Source organism: Hyperolius riggenbachi, chromosome 8 (genome assembly GCF_040937935.1).
Source record: "Hyperolius riggenbachi isolate aHypRig1 chromosome 8, aHypRig1.pri, whole genome shotgun sequence".
NCBI lineage: Eukaryota > Metazoa > Chordata > Amphibia > Anura > Hyperoliidae > Hyperolius > Hyperolius riggenbachi.
Window position 1 is genome coordinate 37,135,254 of NC_090653.1, and position 19,940 is coordinate 37,155,193.

The 19,940-nt window shown below is 50.5% G+C and overlaps 1 protein-coding gene across 2 annotated transcripts in view; it reads left to right on the top strand.

The window, feature by feature from the left end:
• Positions 1–19,940, top strand: part of LOC137528726 (class I histocompatibility antigen, F10 alpha chain-like) — a 116,134-nt gene that overhangs the window by 43,845 nt on the left and 52,349 nt on the right. For both annotated transcript variants that reach the window (XM_068250238.1, XM_068250239.1), the window contains exons 2-4: positions 385–645; positions 6,673–6,951; positions 18,200–18,475. In XM_068250238.1, the coding sequence (XP_068106339.1) occupies positions 385–645; positions 6,673–6,951; positions 18,200–18,475 (816 nt within the window). The remainder of the gene's footprint in view (positions 1–384; positions 646–6,672; positions 6,952–18,199; positions 18,476–19,940) is intronic.

The window sequence follows — 19,940 nt, forward strand, 5'->3', positions numbered from 1 at the left end:
TGCACTTTCTGTAAATCCAATAAACGTCATTTCACTTCTCAAATATCACTGTGTGTGTCATCTATATGATATATTTAACTGACATTTATCGTAACAACCAACAATTTATACAGGAAAATCATAATGATTAACAAGGTTGCCCAAACTTTCACATCCCACGGTATGTGTGGTGTGCTGATGATACACACTGTAACTAATATCAGAGGAGCTGCACACAGGTTACAATATCATGTATCGCCCAGCAGATTGCAGTGTGTGTGGGGACAGCACAAGTGGTGTGGGGAGGGATTATCTGCATGCAGTACTGTGTGTGACCAGCAGAGGGGGTGTATGAGTCTCCTGTGTGACAGCACTAATCCCTCTCCCTGTGTGTTGTCTCCTCAGACAGTCACTCTATGCGGTATTATCACACAGCAGTCTCAGCTCCAGGATCCGGGCTGCCTGTGTTCTCTGAGGTGGGATATGTGGATGATCGGGAGATAGTGAATTATAACAGTGACACCCGCCGGTATCTGCCCAAGACTGAGTGGATGAAGAAACTGGAGCCGGAATACTGGGAGGGACAGACACAAATATCTCAAGCCAATGAGGCTGTTGACAAGCGCAATGTGCAGACAGTGATGCAGCGCTTCAACCAGACTGGAGGTGAGACAATTCTTACACACATTATTCAGTACAATGCAGATAACTACACATGGCAGATGTCATATGATGTGGCCGGCACTGTCACTGTACACAGGGGGTTGCAGCCAGTCATATGACACTAACACTGGGGGCGTGTCCTCACCAGGGATAGTCAATGAGATGCAAATAATTCTGAGATGATGCATTTTGAAAATTAACCAATAGAATCCTACCTCAGTGGTATTGAAGGACCACTATCGCTAAGTAAGAGAAAAGAAAGCAGTTAAAAGCTGACAGAACCGACAGGTTTTGGACTAGTCCATCTCTTCATAGGGGATTCTCAGGATTTTCTTTGTTTTCAGAAGCACTTCCTGAATGGCAACTTTACTGCCAAAACAGTAATGCTGGGTACACACATTGCGATTTCCCGCTCGATTAGCGGGATCGATTATTTTAGACATGTTCGATCGGGTTTCAGTCTTTACAGCCGTCGATTTTGCATGTTAAGTATGCAAAATCGATGGCTGTATCGATCGAACATGTCTGAAATAATCGATCCCGCTAATCGAGCGGGAAATCGCAACTTGTGTACCCAGCATTAGATACCAGCCAGCCTCCCTACTCACTTGCACGCTATTTTGGCACTTAGACTTAGCAAGTGCCGTTCAGGAAATGCTATTGAAATCAAAGAAAAGCTTGATAAGCCCCCATGATAAGATGGACTGGTCTAAAACCTCCAGCTTTTAACTACTTACGGTTTTCACGGTAGTGGTCTTTTAAAGATTGCGGTAAAGAGCCGGGCACCAGTAGCTGTTTATTCATCCATCAAAGAACACCCAGCGCTCTAGGCCTCTGAGGAAGCAGGAAACCCAGCGAAACATCTGTCAGGCTGATGTTTCACCCCATGATGTCTGTTCTGGTTGTTCTTTGATGAACCAATAAAAGCACTGAAGGTTACAGCTAGTGGTGTCCGGCTCTTTACCGCTATCTGCCACATTTGAACTGTTTTCAGCTATGAGTACAGTAGTGGCCATTACAGTGCTGATCTGTTGATGTGCTTTGTGTGCCAGTCACTGCTTTTCCTTGTTGCAACTATTATTATCTCACCGGTATTCAGTTGATCCATTTTCAATCTGCATAAATGTGTGTAAAACATTGCAAGTTTCTCAATTCACTTGCAATAATTTGCTGTTTGAGGATCACCCTGAGTTATTACTAGAGAAATATTGGTTCAGTCAGTGGGGCTTATATCCGGCATGTGAGGATGTCCCTGGGGGCAGCAATCAGACACACAGCAATCATAAGGTGTTCACTAATGATACAATCTTGATTGTACAATCTTGCCATTTCTATGTAATGTGAGGGACTCCCTAAAGGGGCCCATACACCTAACGATTTTCCCGCCGATATACAGCCGTTTTGATCACAGTGATCGAAACGGCTGTGAAATCCCAGCGCAAGTCCCCTGGTCTTCTTCATCGCTTCGGGCTCCAGAGCTACACAGAACTTCCTGCCCCGGCAGGAATTTTAAACAGTAGAGCACCCTCTACTGTTTAAACTTCCCCTGGACAGGAAGTTCAGTAGCCGGAGCGGAGAAGAAGACAGCGGGGTCTCGCGCCGGCCGGAACAGGTAATGTATGCAGGGGGGGGGGGGGAGGGCAGCTCCACAGATTGTGATCAGTTTCAGGCTGAAATCGATTCACAATCGGTGTGCAGTAAAGGTGGCCATATGATCCCTCTGATCAGATTCGATCAGAGAGGGATCTATCTGTTGATCGAATGTGATGGCAAATCGACCAGTGTATGGCCACCTTTAAGTATCCATTCATTCTCTGCACTCAGTTTAATCCTTCTATTACATACATTTGGAAAGATGGTACTATCAAGATTGTATTGTTATTGGACACCTTAATGCCTGGTACACACCATGCAACTTACCGTCATATGGACAAGTCAAACCGATTATTTCCCACACACCAGATCTGCTCCTGATCAATAATGGGATCGATTTTGCACAGTACTGATCTAAAAATTGTTCCCGAAATCGATCAAGAGCAATTTGGACATGTTGGAAATTATCGGTTCGATGTGTTGATCTGATAGGAAATTGCATTGTGTGTAGCAGCCATAAGAGATCATCCCGGCTCAGTGCACATAAAGCCAGCGGATACACATGACACCTCCAACATGAACACAGGTCTGTCACTTGTACATGTGTCATAGTGGCCGCCATTAGTGTAGAGACCTCAGAATGGGATTGGCTGACACTGGCTCCGCCCACACCAATGGATATGAGGAAGGGACAAATCACAGTTTACTGTCATTACAGATGACAGGCAGGGAACACACTTGTCATAAAGATTATTCACTGGATTTAGGGGTTTCTGTCCAATATTTTTCTATACGCGTTTTTCCACTTTTATTAGCAATTTTTTTTTTTTTATTCCAGCAAAATAGTGTCCCTATTACATAGCCTCCGGGAGATTTGGGCGCAGGGGAAAGCCGATATATGGCTCACCCTGCTGCTGCACAAGTCCCGGCGGCGTTTATTACTATTCCCCTCCAGAACACCATGGATAGTGGAGGGAAGACGTAAGTTGGCTTCCACCTACTGCTGGTGGCTGAATTACAGTGTTTTTGCAGTGATTTGTGCTCTGTTTTCTGACGGCGCCCAGATCACTTACTGAGAGCTGCTATAGCTGTAATTCCTATTATGGCCTATGGTGGCTCCGGCTGTGCCCAAATCTCATGCGCTGTTTTTACAGTAATCCAGCAAAATATATTGTAATTAGGACTGCATGTAGTGTGGAAAAGAGCAGAAAGCTTTCCAATTTAAAATTGCGTAGAAAGAAGTGAACAAATGCAAATAGCATGCGATTCTCGAGCAGGACATGGGCTATAATGGCGAGTGCGGCAGTGCGAGTGTTGCCATGTGTTACACACAGATCTAACAAGTGTTCCCTGCCTTACAGTGTGTTTGTTATTTTTAAGTCATAAAGTTTTTTTATTCAATTTAAGTATATAACAAAAGAGTGTATACATATATTCGTTACATGTATCATAGAGTTAGAAAGAAAAAGAAAATAACTGTATTCTTAAACAGCGTGGAGATTGCAATAGTCCAATATAAGATGTAGAGAACAAACAAGCATTACATAGTAAATAGTTAATAATATACAGTATGTAATCAGATTGGAGTACAGTACGATAAACACAATAAGTCCAGCAATAGATTGAGCGTGCTGAGGAGAAAACAAGGGGATTAAACAGATCCGGAATTGCAGCTACTGTGTCAGGGTATGGTTTTGGCAGTGACAATTGGCCAATCTATATTCAATGTGTAAAATATTCTCTGGTTTGACTTTTGGAATCTGAAGGATTTTTCCATTTGCAGATTAAGATCGACCTGACATTTTAACTGTTGAAGAGTGGGGACAGTAACAGCTACCCAGTTAGCAGTGATCAGACATCTGGCTGCACATAAGATATGCGAGGTTGTTAGGTGGAATTGAGTGGGAATGGACATTATACCAATATGTAGGAGCATTAGGTGCAGAGTCCAATTGAGAGTTTAAAATCAGGTTTAGTGTCTGGGAAATTTCCTTCCAGAAAAATTGGATATTAGGGCATTCCCAAAGTATATGGAATAATGTACCAGTCCCGTTACAGTGATATATTAGAGGAAAAGTTGGCTAGTTTCCTAGGTGTAAGGTACCACTTCTGCAGTATTTTATGGAAATTTTCTCTATGATTAATGCATGCAGAGAAGTGATGGATTGTTTTACAAGCAGTTACAATGGCCTCGATTCATAAAAGCAGTGCCATAAAAAAAATCTGGGAGGGAAAATACCGCACTCGGTATTTTCCCGGTCTGTGTGCAAATTCATAAAGATTTCCCCAGCTGCCTTTGAAGGTTGGTAAATTACCGCAGCCCATTGAGCGGTAGAGCAGTGTGGCGATATCTCTCTTTTGCCCTGCACAGATGACTCACACAGACGGCTCTCTGCACAGATGACTCACACAGACGGCTCTCTGCACAGATGACTCACACAGACTTCGGCTCCCTGCACTTTGCATTGTTAAGAACTCACCAGAGGTGTCGGTAACTATCGTCAGGCTTACCGCTTGTTGAAGGCTTTATGAATTGACATTTCCTGACAATTTACTGACGTGTTGGAGGTAACTACAGCCAAGTCGGTAATTTACCTAGCTGCTCGGTAATTTCAGTTTTTCATGCGGTAACGGCCTTTATGAATTGACACATTGCTAAGTGCTCGGGAAAGTCTGCTGTTTTCAGCATTACAGCATGCGGTAATGCTTTATGAATTGAGGCCAATGTCTGATTTTTCGATTGGATATTTTAAGTCATCTGACCAGGATAGTATGTACTTAAGTAACTGTTTTTGGTTGCCACTTGTTAGTTCTTTATACCATAGAGAGATACCACCTGTAGTCTCGTTAGGTGAAGATATATAAGAGACAATGAGCTTGATTCAGAAAAGAGTGCTGACTGATAGCACGGGCGTTTTCATGCGAATTTTCGCGTTTCGCGTGATTGCAAATTTTTGCGTGAAACTATAACGGTTTCGAACGAAATGTGAATTTCCACATGCAAACGATATCGATTTTGTGTGGTAATTCGCGTTTGCACACGAAAATGTTATCGTTTCGCGCAAAAATTCGCGATCACACGAAATGCAAACATTTGCGCGAAAACGGACGTTCTATCAGTTAGCACTCTTTTCTGAATCAAGCCCAATATGTTTAGAAGCTGTAAGCAAACCATTTTTATTTTCTTTCAGAAGGTGTTTAATGCCTTAAAGTTTTTATATAACTACCAAATGCGTAATATGCGTAATATCTCACCAGTGACAACGGTACTCTGAATGGGACACCCCGGAATTCTCATCCTGCTGCTTCTGTAATTGGCTCCTTGACTTTCCCAGTTTTAATTATGATGATATGGTTCTAGGGCAGGAGGTCAGAGGGCTGCAGGGATTGGCTGGCTGCTGGAGGGGCCGGCATGATAGATTTCTCAGCGGGCAGGGTGGTTTCCTGCTCGTGGTGTCCTGGTTTTCTATGGCAGAGGCAGTGGATGGATTGGGGGGAAGCGGCAGCAGACAGATACAAGGACCTTTAGAATTCCTTTGGGCCAGAGTCACTGGGCTGCTGAGGAGCGTCTGAGGTCACATGGGTGATCAACTGGATTAGCCAACGTGATGAATGCCGGTCACAGAGCGCTGAATCCGGAGTGTTGGGGGGCTGAAGCCCGCAGTGCTGGGGGCTGCACATCGGCACACTGGCAGGCGGAGACCAAATGAGGGTAATAGGGTAGGGGAATTAGGGGGAAAAGGGGAGAAAAAGAGAGGGCCAGAGCCCTGTGGCTGCCATCTATGGCCCCATCTTTGTAAATGTATCAATAGTAATATGGGATCTGTAGAGCAGCCAGTAATGTCCTCTCAGGTGACATCAGGTGGCTGTTACTAAGGGGATTTCAGCTCTGTATGGATTGTTGGTCACATGATCCAGGTTGCCTCTATGATTATGGAAAATAATATGATTCTATAACATACAGCTGTCATGTGACCATCACTGGGGGAGGAATCATGGTCATTAATAATCCTGATCATTTTCTGATTGGATGTTAGAAAATGGAGGGAAACAGCAGCCAGTGAGCTGCTTGTCTGACGTTGTGACAACTGATTGGTAAGTAGAACTGTTGGCAGTTCAGGTCAGCCAATCAGTGATGAGCAGCTCCCTCCAGTGATGAGAAAGAGTGACTCCTCTGTCAGCCATTCTGTGGTGTCACCAGGAGTCACATGTTGGGTGTGTGTCCTGTCATCCATTAGGAGATCCTGCCATAGTGGAGGGCATACTGTATATCTTTAGAGTTGTGACATCATATACATGGAGCTGTGTTATAACACATTTCATGTACATATGCATACCCTTCTCTATACCATCCTCCATCACCATTCCCCCAGCACATATCCCACACATGACAGCACACGCTCTGCTCCTGTATAACATGTTCTGTGCTGTCTGTAGGGATCCATTCCTTCCAGGTGATGCAAGGCTGTGAGCTGAGAGATGACGGCAGCACTGCGGGTTACAGTCAGCACGGATATGACGGCAGAGATTTCCTGTATCTGGACACACAGAGAGGGCTGTACATCCCGGCCATGCATGAGGCTCAGATCACCACACAGAGATGGAACAGCCCGGACATGAGAGTGGGGGAGAGAGACAAGAACTATGTGGAGAATATCTGTATTGAGTGGCTGAAGAAACACATCAACAATGGGAGAGAAGATCTGGAGAGGAGAGGTGACTGTGCAACATATATACACTGCATAGGTTTAAACTATATACAGGTCCTTCTAAAAAAATTAGCATATTGTGATAAAGTTCATTATTTTCTGTAATGTACTGATAAACATTAGACTTTGATATATTTTAGATTCATTACACACAACTGAAGTAGTTCAAGCCTTTTATTGTTTTAATATCGATGATTTTGGCATACAGCTCATGAAAATCCCAAATTCCTATCTAAGAAAATTAGCATATCATGAAAAGGTTCTCTAAACGAGCTATTAACCTAATCATCTGAATTAACTCTAAACACCTGCAAAAGATTCCTGAGGCTTTTAAAAACTCCCAGCCTGGTTCATTACTCAAAACCGCAATCGTGGGTAAGACTGCCGACCTGACTGCTGTCCAGAAGGCCATCATTGACACCCTCAAGCAAGAGGGAAAAGGCCCATACACACGTCAGATTTTTTTAAACAACGGGTCATTTGGACGTCCCGTCGTTCAGTCGTCCGAACGTCAAATCGGGCGTGTGTACAGTCCGTCGTTCAGCTGATACGTGGGCGTGTGTACGTCCAAACAACCCGTCGTTTAAAAAAATCCAACGTGTGTATGGGCCTTAAGACACAGAAAGAAATTTCTGAACGAATAGGCTGTTCCCAGAGTGCTGTATCAAGGCACCTCAGTGGGAAGTCTGTGGGAAGGAAAAAGTGTGGCAGAAAACACTGCACAAGGAGAAGAGATGACCGGACCCTGAGGAAGATTGTGGAGAAGGACCGATTCCAGACCTTGGGGGACCTGCGGAAGCAGTGGACTGAGTCTGTAGTAGAAACATCCAGAGCCTCCGTGTACAGGCGTGTGCAGGAAATCTCAAAAAATTAGCATATTTCATCCGACCAATAAAAGAAAAGTGTTTTTAAAACAAAAAAAGACAACCTTCAAATAATTATGTTCAGTTATTCACTCAATACTTGGTCGGGAATCCATTTGCAGAAATGACTGTTTCAATGCAGCGTGGCATAGAGGCAATCAGCCAGTGGCACTGCTCAGGTTTTATGGAGGCCCAGGATGCTTCGATAGCGGCCTTAAGCTCATCCAGAGTGTTGGGTCTTGCGCCTCTCAACTTTCTCTTCACAATATCCCACAGATTCTCTATGGGGTTCAGGTCAGGAGAGATGGCAGGCCAATTGAGCACAGTAATACCATGGTCAGTAAACCATTTACCAGTGGTTTTGGCACTGTGAGCAGGTGCCAGGTCGTGCTGAAAAATGAAATCTTCACCTCCATAAAGCTTTTCAGCAGATGGAAGCATGAAGTGCTCCAAAATCTCCTGATAGCTAGCTGCATTGACCCTGCCCTTGATAAAACACAGTGGACCAACACCAGCAGCTGACATGGCACCCCAGACCATCACTGACTATGGGTACTTGACACTGGACTTCAGGCATTTTGGCATTTTCCTCTCCCCAGTCTTCCTCCAGACTCTGGCACCTTGATTTCCGAATGACATGCAAAAGTTGCTTTCATCCAAAAAAAAGCACTTTGGACCACTGAGCAACAGTCCAGTGCTGCTTCTCTGTAGCCCAGGTCAGGAACTTCTGCCGCTGTTTCTGGTTCAAAAGTGGCTTGACCTGGGGAATGCGGCACCTGTAGCCCATTTCCTGCACGCGCCTGTACACGGTGGCTCTGGATGTTTCTACTCCAGACTCAATCCACTGCTTTCGCAGGTCCCCCAAGGTCTGGAATCGGTCCTTCTCCACAATCTTCCTCAGGGTCTGGTCACCACCTCTTATTGTGCAGCGTTTTCTGCCGCACTTTTTCCTTCCCACAGACTTCCCACTGAGGTGCCTTGATACAGCACTCTTGGAACAGCCTATTCTTTCAGAAATTAATTTCTGTGTCTTACCCTCTTGCTTGTGGGTGTCAATGATGGCCTTCTGGACAGCAGTCAAGTTGGCAGTCTTACCCATGATTGCGGTTTTGAGTAATGAACCAGGCTGGGAGTTTTTAAAAGCCTCAGGAATCTTTTGCAGGTGTTTAGAGTTAATTAGTTGATTCAGATGATTAGGTTAATAGCTCGTTTAGAGAACCTTTTCACGATATGCTAATTTTTTGAGCAACAAGGAAAGTTCATAAATAAGTTGATCCTGTGATTTTATTGCATTTTTTCGAATAAATTTATTAGCCTCTTTACTTCAACCTGTTGTGGTCTGTGGATCCTTTTTTGCTCATCCATGCTAATTTTTTGAGATAGGAATTTTGGGTTTTCATGTGAGCTGTATACTAAATTCATCAATATTAAAACAATAAAAGGCTTGAACTACTTCAGTTGTGTGTAATGAATCTAAAATATATGAAAGTCTAATGTTTATCAGTACATTACAGAAAATAATGAACTTTATCACAATATGCTAATTTTTTTAGAAGGACCTGTATATATACTGTATAAGTTCACCATATATACTCCCTGTGTCTTATATGCTGAATACAGGAAGTCCAGGGAGTTACGACGATACAACTGACGATACGAACAGCCGACGCACCGCGATGACGGGGACTCCCTGTATTCTCCCCGTGTCGTCCTCCTCCCCCCCTCCCCCGCATGTCTCCTTCGCTTCCCGTGTGTAAATACAGTTAGCGTCAGCACAGCTCACCTAATCCACAGTTTCAGCAGCGAGCGCAGACCTCTCCTCTCCCGCTCTGCTCCACTGAGTTACGGCTTCTGTTGATCGCATCATTCAAGTTACAAACACTTTTTATTGTCATTGTGTAACACAACAAAATTACCTTTCATGACAACCCCACCGTCCATACAGGGAACATTGTGAGAGTAACAAAGGTAGAAATAGAAGAAATTATACAAGTATGCCAGGTATTTCAAACATTTAAACAACTTGTACTGTACACAGCTTTAATTATTTCAGAGAGGATTCAAAGTTTATGAAATTTATTGCAGATGGGAAAAAGCTGGTTTTCAGTCTGTTTGTGTGTGTACATGGATTGATCTAAAACGCCTTCCTGATGGAAGGAGCTCAAACAAGGCGTTTCCAGGGTGAGTGTTGTCCTTTATAATGTTTTTGGCCCTTCTCATACAGCGAGGCTTATACAAGCGTTTCAGTGATGGTAGTTCAGTGCCGATAATGACCTCTGCCTTTTAACAACTTGTTTCTCTAGTAGCCTTGGTGCAGCTGTTGTACCAGGCCGTCATGCAATTGGTCAGAACGCTTTCTATAGTGCATCTGTAGAAATTAACCAGCAGCTTCTGTGGGAAGTTGGCGCTCCTTAGGTTTCTCAAAAGTAGAGGCGTTATTGTACTTTTTGGCTGTGAGCTGCTGTTCCCTGGTGGTCCCGGCTGTGAACTGCTGTTCCCTGGTGGTCCTGGCTGTGAGCTGCTGTCCCCTGGTGGTCCTGGGTTTGAGTTGCTGTTCCCTGGTGGTCCCGGCTGTGAGCTGCTATCCCCTAGTGGTCCCGGCTGTGAGCTGCTGTTCCCTGGTGGTCCCGGCTGTGAGCTGCTGTTCCCTGGTGGTCCCGGCTGTGAGCTGCTGTTCCCTGGTGGTCCCGGCTGTGAGCTGCTGTTCCCTGGTAGTCCCGGCTGTGAGCTGCTGTTCCCTGGTGAACCCAGCTGTGAGCTGCTGTTCCCTGGTGGTCCCGGCTGAGATCCGCTGTTCCCTGGTGGTCCCAGCTGAGAGCCGCTGTTCCCTAGTGGTCCCGGCTGTGAGCTGCTGTCCCCTGGTGGTCCCGGCTGTGAGCCGCTGTCCCCTGGTGGTCCCGGTTGTGAGCTGCTGTCTCCTGGTGGTCCCGGCTAAGATCCGCTGTTCCCTGGTGGTCCCAGCTGAGAGCCGCTGTTCCCTGGTGGTCCCGGCTGAGAGCCGCTGTTCCCTGGTGGTCCCGGCTGAGAGCCGCTGTTCCCTGGCGGTCCCGGCTGTGAGCCGATGTTTCCTGGTGGTCCCGACTGTGAGCCGATGTTTCCTGGTGGTCCCAGCTGTGAGTCGATGTTTCCTGGTGGTCCCAGGGAACAGCGGCTCACAGCCGGGACCCCCAGCGAACAGCGGCTCACAGCTGTTCGCTGGGGGTCCCGGCTGTGAACCGCTGTTCCCTGATGGTCCTGGTTGTGAGCTGCTGTTCCCTGATGGTCTCGGATGTGAGCCGCTTTTCCCTGGTGGTCCCGGCTGTGGGCTTCTGTCCCCTGGTGGTCCCGGCTGTGAGCTGCTGTTCCCTGGTGGTCCCGGCTGTGAGCCGCTGTTCCCTGGTGGTCCTGGCTGTGAGCCACTGTTCCCTGGTGGTCCCGGCTGTGAGCTGCTGTTCCCTGATGGTCCCGGCTGAGAACAGCTGTTCCCTGGTGATCCTGGCTGTGAGATGCTGTCCCCTGGTGGTCCCGGCTGTGAGCTGCTATTCCCTGGTGGTCCCGGCTGTGAGCTGCTGTCCCCTGGTGGTCCCGGCTTTGAGCTGCTGTTCCCTGGTGGTCTTGGCTGTGAGCTGCTGTTCCCTGGTGGTCCCGGCTGTGAGATGTTGTTCACTGGTGATCCCAGCTGTGAGCTGCTATCTCCTGGTGGTCTCAGCTGTGGACTGCTGTCCCCTGTTGGTCCCGGCTGTGAGCTGCTGTTCCCTGGTGGTCCCGGCTGTGAGTTGTTCCCTGGTGGTGCCGGCTGTGAGCTGCTGTTCCCTGGTGGTCCCGGATGTGAGCTGCTGTTCCCTGGTGTTCCTGGCTGTCAGCCGCTGTCCCCTGGTGGTCTCGGCTGTGAGCCGCTGTTCCCTGGTGGTCTCGGCTGTGAGCCGCTGTTCCCTGGTGGTCCCGGCTGTGAGCCGTGTTCCCTGGTGGTTCCGGCTGTGAGCCGCTGTCTCCTGGTGGTCCCGGCTGTGAGCCGCTGTTCTCTGGTGGTCCCGGCTGTGAGCCGCTGTTCCCTGGTGGTCCCGGCTGTGAGTTGCTTTCCCCTGGTAGTCCCGGCTGTGGGCTGCTGTTCCCTGGTGGTCCCGGATGTGGGCTGCTGTTCCCTGGTGGTCTCAGCTGTGGGCTGCTGTTCCCTGGTGGTCCCGGCTGTGAGCTGCTGTTCCCTGGTGGTCCCGGCTGTGAGCTGCTGTTCCCTGGTGGTCCCGGCTGTGAGCTGCTGTTCCCTGGTGGTCCCGGCTGTGAGCTGCTGTTCCCTGGTGGTCCCAGCTGTGAGCTGCTGTTCCCTGGTGGTCCCGGATGTGAGCTGCTGTTCTCTGGTGGTCCCGGCTGTGAGCTGCTGTCCCCTGGTGGTCCCGGCTGTGAGCTGCTGTTCTCTGGTGGTCCCGGCTGTGAGCTGCTATTCCCTGGTGGTCCCGGCTGTTCCCTGGTGGTCCCGGCTGTGAGCTGCTGTCCCCTGGTGGTCCCAGCTGTGAGCTGCTGTCCCCTGGTGGTCCCGGCTGTGAGCTGCTGTCCCCTGGTGGTCCCGGCTGTGAGCTGCTGTTCCCTGGTGGTCCCGGCTGTGAGCTGCTGTTCCCTGGTGGGCCCGGCTTTGAGCTGCTGTCCTTTGGGGGTCCCGGCTGTGATTGCTGTACAGGATTGTACAGTCACATGACTGGAGTGATGGCTCTCTAGGTGTGGCGGTTCCTCCTCACTAGAAGAAGTAGCACTGTGTGTTCCGTATATGGTCAGTGTACAGAAACAGCACTGCATTCCTTATACAGTATGGGGAAGGGAGGCATTACACACAGTTGCCCTAATTTACTGTGGCTGGAGAGGAGTGGAGAGCCGGTGTGACCAACAATCCAGCACTGGAGGGGTTACACCTTGTCTGCTATTAGGCAGCAACACTGTACAGCCCTCACCTGGGTCATATCAGATCACAGTGAGGGTTGCTGAGAGGTGAGTGACATGGCAGTCATCTGTAGCTGTGTGAAGCTTCTGCAGTGAAGGATTGCCATAATATATCCAGGTGCTTCTCCATTTATTACTAACACATCTCAGTGCAGAAGAATGTGTGTTACTGTAACTATACAGCTATTATATCCCTCACCTCACAGCAATCCTCACTATGATCTGTTATGACCCTGGGAGGACTGCAAACGTTCCGTACCTTATAATCAGCAATTTATAAACAATCCTTGTTATACCTGATGTATACATACAATATATATCCAGCACCCACTATACACTGTGTACATAGAGTGCACTACAATTACCAGGTTTCATTGATGCTGACATATTTTCTTTTTCCTTTTAAAAAATGCAGGTTGCCTGGCTGTCCTGCTGAACCTTCGTTTCTAATATTCTTAGCTATAGACCGTGAACAAGCATGCTGACCAGATGCTCCGATTTGAGTGTGACTGGATTAGCTGCATGCTTGTTTCAGGTGTGTGATTCAGACTTTATTGCAGCCAAATAGATCAGCAGGACTGCCAGGCAACTGGTATTATTTAAAAGGTAATAAATATGGCAGCCACATCCCTCCCACTTCAGGGGTGCTTTAAAGGGAACCTAAATTGAAGGAAAAAAGAGTTTAAATTACCCGAGGCTCCTACCAGCCCCATGTAGCTGCCCTGTGCCTGCGCCGTCACAAAGCAATCCTCCGTTTCCCAGCAGCGGCTTACTTTCGTTTCGATGACGTGGACGGGAGCGCTCTGTGCATGTGCAGTACGCAAAAATCTCTAATGCGCATGTGCAGAATGTTCCCGTCAGTGGGAGTGTGTTCAAGGTCATGTGCAGTGGTCATCAACTTGCTCAGTCAGCCGACCGGAAGAGGGTAGCTGCAGGGGGCTGGAGGATCACTTAGGGTCTGTTTCCACAGGGATAGTGACGCGAATGCTGCTACCTAGCCACATTGCATCACTTCTGCTTGCAGTCGCGTCACTTCCGCACCTCCCGATGGTGAAGTCAGTTGAGGAAATACGCGGCTGCGGGCGGATGCTGCCGTGCGATAATCTGTAGCATGCTGCAGATTCTCGTATTGCTCCGCATAACATGCACACAGTGGAAACTATTCAATTGCTGTGCATGTGTTTCAGGACACCCGCGGTGCTATGCGGCTATATAGCCGCATCTCACCGCTTCTAGTGGAAATGGGCTCTTAGTGACGGCGCAGGCATAGTAGGGCTGCTGCAGGGGGCTGGTAGAAAACCCAGGTAAGTTAAATTTGTTTTTGCTTTTTTTTCCCTTTTAGTTTAGCTTCCATGCAAGTCCTGCAGTGAGTAATTCCTTACATCCCAGCACATTTCACTGTGTAATAAACCAGTCCTGCTGTGTATGGAGTGTCACTAACATAATGCAGGGTCCAGCGTGCTGTAACATGTGATGTCCCTGATATGTCACTGTTCCCTTTCCTAGCACTTGTTTGTTGTCCACCCCACCACCTGATTGTCTAGTAATGTCCTGGCCAGCCTGATGTCACATGTAGATGTATCCCCTGCAGATCCTCACTGTGTTCTCCCTCCTGTCAGTGCAGAGCACACATGGCGCCACCTTCTGTGCTCCCAGCAGCCCCTCACTGTGTTCCCTCTCCTGTCAGTGCAGACCACACACATCCCCCCTTCTGTGCACCCAGCAGCCCCTCACTGTGTTCTCTCTCCTGTCAGTATAGAGCACACACAGCGCCCCCTTCTGTGCCCCCAGCAGATCCTCACTGTGTTCTCTCTCCTGTCAGTGCAGAACACACACAGCACCCCCTTCTGTTCCGCCAGCAGCCCTTCACTGTGTTCTCTCTCCTGTCAGTGCAGAGCACACACAGCGCCCCCTTCTGTGCCCCCAGCAGCTCCTCACTGTGTTCTCTCTCCTGTCAGTGCAGAGCACACACAGCGCCCCCTTCTGTGCCCCCAGCAGCCCCTCACTGTGTTCTCTCTCCTGTCAGTGCAGAGCACACACAGCGCCCCCTTCTGTGTCCCCAGCAGACCCTCACTGTGTTCTCTCTCCTGTCAGTGCAGAGCACACACAGCGCCCCCTTCTGTGCCCCCAGCAGCCCCTCACTGTGTTCTCTCTCCTGTCAGTGCAGAGCACACACAGCGCCCCCTTCTGTGCCCCCAGCAGATCCTCACTGTGTTCTCTCTCCTGTCAGTGCAGCACACACAGCGCCCCCTTCTGTTCCCCAGCAGCCCCTCACTGTGTTCTCTCTCCTGTCAGTGCAGAGCACACACAGCACCCCCTTCTGTGCCCCCAGCAGCCCCTCACTGTGTTCTCTCTCCTGTCAGTGCAGAGCACACACAACGCCCCCTTCTGTGCCCCCAGCAGCCCCTCACTGTGTTCTCTCTCCTGTCAGTACAGAGCACACACATCCCCCCTTCTGTTCCGCCAGCAGCCCCTCACTGTGTTCTCTCTCCTGTCAGTGCAGAGCACACACAGCGCCCCCTTCTGTTCCCCCAGCAGCCCCTCACTGTGTTCTCTCTCCTGTCAGTGCAGTGCACACACAGCGCCCCCTTCTGTGCCCCCAGCAGCCCCTCACTGTGTTCTCTCTCCTGTCAGTGCAGAGCACACACAGCCCCCCTTCTGTTCCGCCAGCAGCCCTTCACTGTGTTCTCTCTCCTGTCAGTGCAGAGCACACACAGCGCCCCCTTCTGTGTCCCCAGCAGCCCCTCACAGGGTTCTCTCTCCTGTCAGTGCAGAGCACACACAGTGCCCCCTTCTGTGCCCCCAGCAGCCCCTCACTGTGTTCTCTCTCCTGTCAGTGCAGAGCACACACAGCGGACCCTTCTGTGCCCCCAGCAGCCGTTCACTGTGTTCTCTCTCCTGTCAGTGCAGAGCACACACAGCACCCTCTTCTGTCCCCCCAGCAGCCCATCACTGTGTTCTCTCTCCTGTCAGTGCAGAGCACACACAGCGCCCCCTTCTGTTCCCCAGCAGCCCCTCACTGTGTTCTCTCTCCTGTCAGTGCAGAGCACACACAGCACCCCCTTCTGTGCCCCCAGCAGACCCTCACTGTGTTCTCTCTCCTGTCAGTGCAGAGCACACACAGCGCCCCCTTCTGTGCCCCCAGCAGCCCCTCACTGTGTTCTCTCTCCTGTCAGTACAGAGCACACACATCCCCCCCTTCTGTTCCGCCAGCAGCCCCTCACTGTGTTCTCTCTCCTGTCAGTGTAGAGCACACACAGCGCCCCCTTCTGTTCCCCCAGCAGCCCCTCACTGTGTTCTCTCTCCTGTCAGTGCAGTGCACACACAGCGCCCCCTTCTGTGCCCCCAGCAGCCCCTCACTGTGTTCTCTCTCCTGTCAGTGCAGAGCACACACAGCCCCCCTTCTGTTCCGCCAGCAGCCCTTCACTGTGTTCTCTCTCCTGTCAGTGCAGAGCACACACAGCGCCCCCTTCTGTGTCCCCAGCAGCCCCTCACAGGGTTCTCTCTCCTGTCAGTGCAGAGCACACACAGTGCCCCCTTCTGTGCCCCCAGCAGCCCCTCACTGTGTTCTCTCTCCGGTCAGTGCAGAGCACACACAGCGGACCCTTCTGTGCCCCCAGCAGCCATTCACTGTGTTCTCTCTCCTGTCAGTGCAGAGCACACACAGCACCCTCTTCTGTCCCCCCAGCAGCCCATCACTGTGTTCTCTCTCCTGTCAGTGCAGAGCACACACAGCGCCCCCTTCTGTTCCCCCAGCAGCCCCTCACTGTGTTCTCTCTCCTGTCAGTGCAGAGCACACACAGCGCCCCCTTCTGTGTCCCCAGCAGCCCCTCACAGGGTTCTCTCTCCTGTCAGTGCAGAGCACACACAGTGCCCCCTTCTGTGCCCCCAGCAGCCCCTCACTGTGTTCTCTCTCCTGTCAGTGCAGAGCACACACAGCGGACCCTTCTGTCCCCCCAGCAGCCCATCACTGTTTTCTCTCTCCTGTCAGTGCAGAGCACACAAAGCGCCTCCTTCTGTTCCCCCAGCAGCCCCTCACTGTGTTCTCTCTCCTGTCAGTGCAGAGCACACACAGCGCCACCTTCTGTGCCCCCAGCAGCCCCTCACTGTGCTCTCTCTCCTGTCAGTGCAGATTACACACAGTGCCCCCTTCTGTGCCCCCAGCACACCCTCACCGTGTTCTCTCTCCTGTCTGTGCAGACCACACACAGCGCCCCCTTCTGTGCCCCCAGCACACCCTCACTGTGTTCTATCTCCTGTCAGTGCAGAGGACACACAGCGCCCCCTTCTGTGTCCCCAGCAGCCCCTCACTGTGTTCTCTCTCCTGTCAGTGCAGAGCACACACAACGCCCCCTTCTGTGCCCCCAGCAGCCCCTCACTGTGTTCTCTCTTCTGTCGGTGCAGAGCATACACAGTGCCCCCTTCTGTGCCCCCAGCAGCCCCTCACTGTGTTCTCTCTCCTGTCAGTGCAGAGCACGCACAGTGCCCCCTTCTGTTTCCCTCAGCAGCCCCTCACTGTGTTCTCTCTCCTGTTAGTGCAGCGCACACACAGTGCCCCCTTCTGTGCCCCCAGCAGCCCCTCACTGTGTTTTCTCTCCTGTCAGTGCAGTGCACACACAGCGCCCCCTTCTGTGCCCCCAGCAGCCCCTCACTGTGTTCTCTCTCCTGTCAGTGCAGAGCACACACAGCGGACCCTTCTGTCCCCCCAGCAGCCCATCACTGTGTTCTCTCTCCTGTCAGTGCAGAGCACACACAGCGCCACCTTCTGTGCCCCCAGCAGCCCCTCACTGTTCTCTCTCCTGTCAGTGCAGAGCACACACAGCGCCACCTTCTGTGCCCCCAGCAGCCCCTCACTGTGTTCTCTCTCCTGTCAGTGCAGAGCACACACAACGCCCCCTTCTGTGCCCCCAGCAGCCCCTCACTGTGTTCTCTCTTCTGTCGGTGCAGAGCATACACAGTGCCCCCTTCTGTGCCCCCAGCAGCCCCTCACTGTGTTCTCTCTCCTGTTAGTGCAGCGCACACACAGTGCCCCCTTCTGTGCCCCCAGCAGCCCCTCACTGTGTTCTCTCTCCTGTCAGTGCAGAACACACACAGCGCCCCCTTCTGTGTCCCCAGCAGCCCCTCACTGTGTTCTCTCTCCTTTCAGTGCAGAGCACACACAGCGCCCCCTTCTGTGCCCCCAACAACCGCTCACTGTGTTCTCTCTGCTGTCACTGCAGAGCACACACAGCGCCCCCTTCTGTTCCCCCAGCAGACCCTCACTGTGTTCTCTCTCCTGTCAGTGCAGAGCACACACAGCGTCCCCTCCTGTGCCCCGATCAGTCCCTCACTGTGTTTTCTCTCCTGTCACTGCAGAGCACACACAGCGCCCCCTTCTGTGTCCCCAGCAGCCCCTCACTGTGTTCTCTCTCCTGTCAGTGCAGCACACACAGCGCCCCCTTCTGTGCTCCCAGCAGATCCTCACTGTGTTCTCTCTCCTGTCAGTGCGGCCAGAGGTGAAGGTGTGGGGCCGTCAGCAGCCAGACGGGGTGACAAGACTTCAGTGTCTGGCGTACGGGTTTCACCCCCGAGCTGTGGATGTGAAGTGGGTGAGGAATGGAGAGGACCATATTCCTTCAGATGAAGCCAGTCCCATTCTCCCCCATCCTGACGGCACCTATCAGACCAGAATCAGTGTGGAAGTGCCAACAAGGGAGGGCGACACTTACTCCTGCCATGTGGAGCACAGCAGCCTGGAGGAGACACTCACTGTCCCATGGGGTGAGTGACATAGAGCTAAGTATCTGAATGTGGAATATGTCTCATTTTGTTGTTAAATGGAAATGAAAAACATTCTATTTTGCATTTATTAATAAATTAGACAATTAGGCCCTTTCAAAAATGGGTACTAAAATGTATGCCCACGACTGCCAGCATGCATACCCATTTCCGCCCACATGCATGTCTGCCCATGCCAGTGTATGCCTGCAACATCCTACACAGAAATTATATATATTTTTATGTGTAAATATATATTTTTCAATTGGCCGTGGTAGAAAATTACGATTTTTTTTTTTTGTGTGAACAAGTCAAAAAAATGTTTTTTTTATTTTTCAAATTGGACTTGTAGTTTTTGAGAAAATTGATTTAAAAAAAATTCAAAGACAAAATGACTTTTAAACTTGTTAAAGCAGGTACAGAGGGCAGAGGGGGGCACTGTAGTGGAGGCACAGAGGAGGTACAGGAGACAGAGATGGCACAGTGTTTTCCGACTTAAAGGAAACATCAGAGGAAAAAAAAAACAGGATTTACTTACCTGGGGCTTCCTCCAGCCCCTGGCAGTTGATATGTCCCTCGCCGCAGCTCCGGTGTCCCGGGTCCCCTCCGTTTCAGACAGGGTTGTGGAGTCGGTACAAAAATCATCCAACTCCAGGTACCCAAAATTGCTCTGACTTCTCAACTCCTTAGCTTAATTCTTATCAGGACTGTGGAGTTTGTACAAAAATCATCCAACTCCTCATTTTATTGAGCCCTCCGACTCTAGGTACCCAAAACTGCTCTGTCTCCACAGCCCTGATTGCAGATGCAGGGGTGTAACTAGAAATCACCAGCCCCCCCTGCATGGCCGTACATCGGCGGGGAGGGGGGACACTCACCTCGGGCTCTCCCCTCCTGCAATTATCAGTGGCAGCGGGCGGCGGCAGGAACACATACCTCCATTCACCACGGAGGTCCACCTCTAAGTGCTTCACGCAGAAAATAGCGTCAGACACTTAGAGATTGGAACCCCAAGTGCATGGAACGCATGGAGGTATGTGTTCCTGTCTGCCGCCCACTGCCACTGATATTTGCAGGAGGGCAGCACACTGAGGGGAGAGCCCGAGGTGAGGGAGAGAGGGGACTGTCCCCCCCTCCCCGCCGATGTGTGGCCACGCTTTCCCTTCATATTGTGACCCCTCCTGCCCCCCAAAATGGCCCTGAGTGGACCCCAGGGGGCTCCTTGTGGGGTGCAAGGGCTGCAGCCCCTATTGGTAGGCCCCTGTGCAGATGCCAACCTCGCTAGGTTGGCATCTTCTGTGGCTGCACCACTGGTGGTCAAGCTCCAGTGGCCAGGAGCGTTCTGCACTGGCGCAGTAGTTTTGTGCCTCCGCCCCAAACGCTCCAGGTCACGTGAGCGCGAGCGGAGGGGACCTGGGAAACTGGAGCTGCGGGGAGGGACATATCGGCTGCCAGGGGCTGGAGGAAG